The sequence below is a fragment of the Triticum dicoccoides genome, chromosome 7A, assembly GCF_002162155.2.
Source record: "Triticum dicoccoides isolate Atlit2015 ecotype Zavitan chromosome 7A, WEW_v2.0, whole genome shotgun sequence".
Lineage (NCBI taxonomy): Eukaryota > Viridiplantae > Streptophyta > Magnoliopsida > Poales > Poaceae > Triticum > Triticum dicoccoides.
In genome coordinates, this window is record NC_041392.1 from 181947966 (window position 1) to 181954696 (window position 6731).

General features: G+C 49.0%; 1 protein-coding gene across 1 annotated transcript; it reads right to left on the reverse strand.

Annotated features, from left to right (window-relative positions):
- Positions 1-1295: 1295 nt before the first annotated feature.
- LOC119329291 (potassium transporter 24-like) lies at positions 1296-6517 on the reverse strand. Its single transcript, XM_037602305.1, has 9 exons — positions 5852-6517; positions 5263-5725; positions 5097-5150; positions 4638-4898; positions 4486-4538; positions 3366-3489; positions 3000-3254; positions 2423-2829; positions 1296-2267 (listed from the first exon to the last, which is right to left on the reverse strand). Exons 1-9 carry the CDS (start codon positions 5900-5902, stop codon positions 1617-1619), a joined length of 2319 nt encoding a protein of 772 aa, XP_037458202.1. The 5' UTR covers positions 5903-6517; the 3' UTR covers positions 1296-1616.
- Positions 6518-6731: the final 214 nt, after the last annotated feature.

Sequence of the window (6731 nt, forward strand, 5' to 3'; positions counted from 1 at the left end):
GATCTGCGGCGCAGCGGCGTCGGCGGCGGCGCAGCGGCGGCGGCGGCGGCGCGGGACGTGGGCCCGACGGCGGCAGCTCGCCATCTGCCTTTGGATCGGTGACAGCGATGTGGAGGGCCTGGTGGTAGCATCGGCGGCACCTCCAGTCAGATCTGTTCTGGCTGGTGCAGCCGGCGGTGGTGGTCATCTCTTTAGCCAGAGGTGGTCGGGCCGCGGCTGGGTGGTCGGATCTCGAGATTCGTCACCTAGTCCTGGCTTCGAGTCGGGGAGACATAGTTGCCGGTGAAAACCGAGTCGTTGGCGGGCGATGGCGGCATTTTGCGTCGTTACCTTGATGAAGGCATTGTCGTGTAACTGTTGTCGACCCACTCGTGTTGCTTCGAGGGAAAACCTAGGATCTGGTCTTCTAGATCGGACGATGGCGGTAGTACGGTGTCATTTCTCTCTTGGGAGCATCGTTTGTGGAGCAGCGTTTGAAGACAGAGGTAGGAGGTGGAGCGGCTTCCTCTTGCACGAAGCTTCGGTGGAGCTGTCAAGTCTTGCCTGGCCGACAGGTGCTACGCTGAGTCATGCCTGGTTAGCAGGTGCTACGCACGACAAATCTTCCAGTCTTCGCGTCTGGACGGGCGAGCACAGGGTGGTGGCGCCGTTGGGCGCCATGGTGGCGTCAACGGATGTCCGGATTGACAAGGATGATGTGGATCTCTCTCATAAAGATGAATCAGTGGTTCGATAATGATGACGGTTCCTAAAACATGTGCATCTGGTGTGCGCTTTAGGTAGGTTGCATCGGATGTTGGTCCTAATACGTTATGTGGATGGATTAGCGACAACACCAGTTTTAGATATGAGGAATGAGAACACTCCACATTATCGAGTATGTAAGTATGAGTGGTGGCTTCGGATGTATTGATGTATGTTCTTGTATCCTTTATAAAATAATTAATAAAAATGGTTGCATGCATCGATTGATGCATAGGCCTAAGGTTAACCTCCTTCTCTTAAAAAAAAGTAAAGCAATCTATTGCTCAAGATTATATTTCAACCCGAATAATCAAGAAACTACTCCCTGCTTACAAAAATTGCAAAATGAAACTGATGTACTACCTCCGTTTCAAAATAGATGACTCAACTTTGTATTAGTACAAAATTGGATCATCTATTTTAGAACAGAGGAAGTACATATCATCTGCAGTGCATTGCCAAAATTTTCAAACTTTATCGAGGCTTACCACCAGTTCTGGCAAATCTTTGTCGCGTGACAAGCATCATTTCTCAACCTCCTCTTAAGTTTCTGCGGCAAACAGTCTCAGGGTATAATTTATGTAAGGTTCTAAAACAGCCTAAACACCAAGCTCATGCACACACAAAAATGCTATATTCCCTACATCTCAACGACCAAATATACAACATCGACGACGATAATGGCAGACCAAAACAAAGATCAACTCAACACAAGAGACCATAGATAAGACTATGCACACTTCTGATCTGCAACTTCTGGCCAACGGTTTCCTGCTTCATCAATCCTCTCTACCTCTTTCGTTACGATATACTACAATATACACACACACACACATGACATATGAACAACAGAGCGTGGCGATGACTTGGTATCAGACCTGGCACACCATGCCTACCTCGAGGGTCGAGGCATGAGGTATGTTAGCCGCGGTGACAGAACCTCGGCTGTTCCTCCTCAGGAACTCGTAGATGTAGTTTATGGCGATCTTCTTCACCAGGCCAGACCCGCTCTTCGCCCTCATGTGCGCGCGCCCCGTGATGAAGGACATGCCTGCCTCTCTGGCATCCGTCAGCTCCTGCAGCTCGCTGCGGACCTCGCCGTCGATCTTCGCGTCCTTCGGGAGCGCGAACCTCACCCTCTTCGCCTTCGGTCCTACCGCGTTCTGGTACGTCTCCTTGCCCGTGGACAGTATCGACGAGTCTGACCCGTTGATCTCACTGTCATCGTCCTCCTGAAATGGTAGGCCTTTGCTGATGGAGGACAGCCTCTCACAGGCATGGTCCGTGGCACCGTCCAGAGAGCCGTTTTGGTCGTCGGAGTCGCCGCAGCGGATGAACTCTGCAATGCTGCACACTAGGTCCTTCTCAAACTCTATGTCATCCTTCGGCACGTCGCGGTATCCGTATCGGACAACCACCCTGTATAGACGGTACTGTTTTGGGCCGACGCGGCCGACCCAAAATCGCTCCTCGGGTCGGATGTGCGGTGTAGGCACTGATTTAATGCACAGAAAGACCAGAACCTGGTGAAAGATATAATTTACCATTTTAGAAGTTCACTAGATGCACGTAACAATGAACTAAGATTAATTATTTAGCAGAGTGTATTGGGGAAAGCATAAAGAATAGAGATTGGTGTGTATTCTGAAAACAAAAATGTAGAAGTTGATGAAGATACCTGGTGAAATGCAGGCAGATTGGTGACAAAGTGAGAGAAAATGGCTGGAATCCCAGACATAAGCTCTGTATGTATCAGACCAATCCCTCGGACGCGAACAATCCCCAATGAAGGGCCGAGATTCAAGAGCCAACTTATAGAGACCTTGTTTTCGACATCAAACTCGTACTTCTTTATGGCACCATAATGCCACACGCACATCATTATCATGAAAAATAAGGAGAGCATGATGGTTACCCAAGCCCCTTCCCGGAACTTCACAAGGGATGCTGAGAAGTAAAGAACTTCAATTGCACCAAAGAATAGAAGGAACACGAGAGAAAACACTATGCTCTTGTTCCAGCAAAGAACAATAACCAGTGACATCAAGCAAGTAGTGACCAGCATTACAGTTATGATCGCCAGACCTGTAACAAGAAACACACATAAGCTAGGCACCTGAAGTTGACCGTAAATTTATATACAAAAAATTAAGATAAACAGAAGAGCTTCCATCCTGTGACTGTTTACGGTAATGAGAAAATATGTCGTACTCTCCTGAACTGAAATTATATACATATCTAACTGTGCTCTTTACCTTGTGCATTTGTCAAGTGCTTTGTATCTCTGAAGCCTATAGTAACAGCCAGGCATAGTATCATCAAGATCCAATTGATCTCTGGTATGTATATCTGACCATGTACTGTAGATGATGTATGCACAATCTTCACCTTTGGGAAGCAACTTAAGGAACAACACTGTTTGATAATTGAGAATGTGCCAGTAATAACTGCTTGACTCCCAATAACGGCTGCGAGTATTGCAATCACCAGAACAGGCCATCTGATTTTTTCTAGAAAGAGATTATTGCATAAGTATAGATATTAAAAGGGGGTACTTGTTATACAGTTATACTCACTTCAGTGTTTACCAATGAGGGTGAAAATATAAACATAAATAGTACCTGGGACTGATACGTAGAATCCAATATGATTAATATTCTCAAAATTGTGATGTCTTGAAATGTAAGCAGCTTGTCCCATATATGCCAGTATCAGAGCTGGGTACACTAAAGATGTGAAAGCTATCTGTTGGAAGTAAAGCATAGGGGTAAGGGATTCTGCACTCGACACAAATAAGTACTTATGGTGAAGATCACCAGAGGAAGGATGGTGGTAGCGCATATTAATTCCTAAGGACTAGTTTTTTATTTATCATGCGGCTTTTGAAGCATTCCAAATTGAAACATCCTACAAAATGCTTTCTGATATAGGTATTACCAGAGCATCTGTGTTAACATAGAGAATTGGGGCTTAAATGATGGAAAACAATAGACATTTCGATATTCCTATTCATAAGTGTAGTTAAAAGTGAACATCATCAAATAGTTTACTCAATGAAATGAAGTAATCAATCATTATATTGAACTGGCTCTAAGTTTCATTGGCTCTTCCCCCTCAAGTACAATTGTACACAAAGCAGAGCTTAGTCAAGTGAGCAACTTCTCTCAGCACGGCTGCTACTAGCTTAATAAACACCGCAAAGTAGCACATGTTATTGCCTGTACAATGATTAGGCAGAGTACATGGGAGTACTTACTTCATAACCAAACGGAGCAATATCCGTTGTCATCGATTAACACAGCAACTAAATCAGCACATGTTACATAGTCTGAGAAAGTTAAACTCAAGCTGCCCCATCTAAATTCGCGTAATCAACTACCGCTATACTCATTGACCCCTTCAACAAAATGGAAGTTCAAATTCAGTTAATACATTTTTTTTTGCTTGAACAGTGTTATCCAATTCCCTAATTTATCTGTATTTTTTAAAGTTCAAGTCCTTACATAAGTATTTGGTTTTCATATATTGCAGAACTGTATCATATAAGAACTTTGATTATTCGTTTAACTATACCACACAGCGCCTCTTACTTCAACAATGTGGCCTTTGTACTCTTTGTAAAAATGGTAGACATTTAATGCATATGCTCCCAGCAAACAATTAAAAGTCACTAATTCTAAGGCAAAGGGATGGTAATTCATGCCATGTGGCAAAACAAATATCCGCACACTCATCTCGTACCTTGATTGAAGACTGAGAGAAATGTCCAAGGTCTGCATACATAGCTTCAGAACCTAATAGTTCGAACAGATATACATGTGGTCAACTTATCATCATCATCCATTTAAAGTGGCGGAGTCAAATGGCGCATAACGGCTATTTTCGGCCCTTACCCGTTACGCATAGAAGGATCCCACCCAGCGACATCCAGCCACCTCTCTGAGTCTTCTGGAGAAATTTGTACGCGTAGTATGGCGAAAGAGCTCGATACACATGGGGATTCCAGTGGAGGATGTTGTAGAGCCCTATGATGCTGATGCAGAGAAGCCACAAGCAAACGATGGGCGCGAAAAGGAAGCCGACCCGGTGTGTGCCGTAGTGTTGCAGGGTGAATAAACCCACCAATATAGCGCATGTCACCGGTAGCAATATATCTGAAAAAACCAACATGTCACAACTCATCACAAACCCTCAACACAATATTCAGAAGAAGAAGATAAACATCAAAACAGAAAACAGCAAGTAATTAAATAAATTTCTGGAAAATTTATTTAGTCTGAGTCCAAAAACATAGCAACCACAAATCGGTATTGAGCAATCCTAAACGAAAGCAGAGCAAGCAATTGGCTTACATTCGTGCTGCTCATTGTCCAGCTCCAGCTCCAGCCCTGAAACCGCCGAGAACACTGCAACAGAGAGGAACAAGAAGGCGTCAGGCTCTGACATGGCATCAACCAATGCTACACCAAGGGCGTAACTGAATCTCGGAGGAAGGACGAGGAGGGAGGAGGGAGCGACCAGAGACGGCAGGGGTGAGCACGCCGTCGCCGATGACCATGCAGGTCCCGAGCAGGGCGAGCAGCAGCAGCAGCCTCTGCAGGACCCTGTGGCGCTCCAGCGCGGCGCGCACGGCCGAGAGGGGCGCGGGCGGCGACGCGCCCTCGCGCCGGGCGGCGAGCTCGTCGGCGTCGGGGAGGAGCCCCGCGCGGACGCGACGGCATATGAGGGAGTAGAGCGCGAAGGTGCCGCCCTCGCCGTGGTCGTCGGCGCGGAGCACGAAGAAGACGTACTTGAGGAGCGGGATCAGGGTCAACGTCCAGAAGACGAGGGAGAGCACGCCGTAGATCTCCTCGTTCCCCGCCGAATGCTCGATGTCCCCGCCGGCGAAGGCGCTCTTGAACACGTACAGCGGCGACGTCGCCACGTCGCCGTACACCACCCCGAGGCTCTGGTACGCCAGCAGCAGCTCCGCGCTCCACGGCTGCAAGCCGCCACCATGAAAGAAACCAAGAAACCGCCGTCACCGCGGTGCCCCCGACCCAAAACAAACAAACACCGAATCTTCCAGACGGAATCCAAGAAAACGGCGGGGGGCTACCCCACTCACCTTCCTGCGCGCCGCCCTCGCCGCGCCGCCGCCGCCGCTCTCCGCGTCCATTCCCGCCCTTCCTCTGCCTCTCCCGGTCGCTAGCTCACGCGCGCGTCACGCTGCCCAACTGCCAACCGCCAGGCGCGCAAGTTGCCACCTTCGCCGCGCCCATACGCTTGCGCGCCACCCCCGCAGCAACACGGACGTCGAATCGGGAGCGGGGAAGACAAGATTTCGGCAGCAGCAGCGGCAGGCAAATCCCGTTTTGACAGGATTTCTCGGTGTGGACTTTGGAGAACAAAACAGCGGAAGCAAGCCACGCACGCTCCCTTCTTGTAGCTTCTCGCTCGCAAGAACAAGCGAGCAACTACCAACTCGTGTCCCGGCCCCTCACCACGCGGTAGAAAAGCAGCCCGAAACCTCCATTAAAAAAACCCGAGGCGCATGGCGCACGCTAGGCGGCCGCTAGGACAGGAAAAGGGACGATTTGGAAGAAGCGAGAGCGGGCCAACCGGAGGGGACGACCGCCTGCGCAATTATACTCTTCTACCAACCCCTTCGATTCCTTCCGAGAATCAGGAGGGCGAGGCTTCTACTTATGGCCGCGGAGGTCAGCGAGCACTGACGGTTGGCCGGAATCGCGGGGGCGGGTGTCAGGTGCTGCGCAGCCGTATCGGGGGCGCGCAAGGTGATCTGCGGTCGCTCTTTTTAGGCTCTTGCATGCCACCGTATGAGTAGTGGGATGGATCGATCGATCTCCGGCTGTGGCTATCGGTCTCGCTTTTCCACGGTGGAACTCACCTGCCACTTCCTCGTCTGCTTCTTTTCGTGCGATCTGGCGATGCCTTGCTCAAGAGGAAAACGTCATTCTCTCCCGTCCATCAAAGTCATGGTGAGA

Excerpts from the sequence above, each read along its gene's own strand:
- LOC119329291 (XM_037602305.1), bottom strand. The coding sequence starts at position 5,902 with ATGGACGCGGAGAGCGGCGGCGGCGGCGCGGCGAGGGCGGCGCGCAGG. Across the intron at positions 4,539-4,637 it reads GATCCTTCTATGCGTAACGG|GTTCTGAAGCTATGTATGCA; the intron begins GTAAGGGCCGAA and ends TCGAACTATTAG. Across the intron at positions 2,268-2,422 it reads ATCTGCCTGCATTTCACCAG|GTTCTGGTCTTTCTGTGCAT; the intron begins GTATCTTCATCA and ends ATCTTTCACCAG.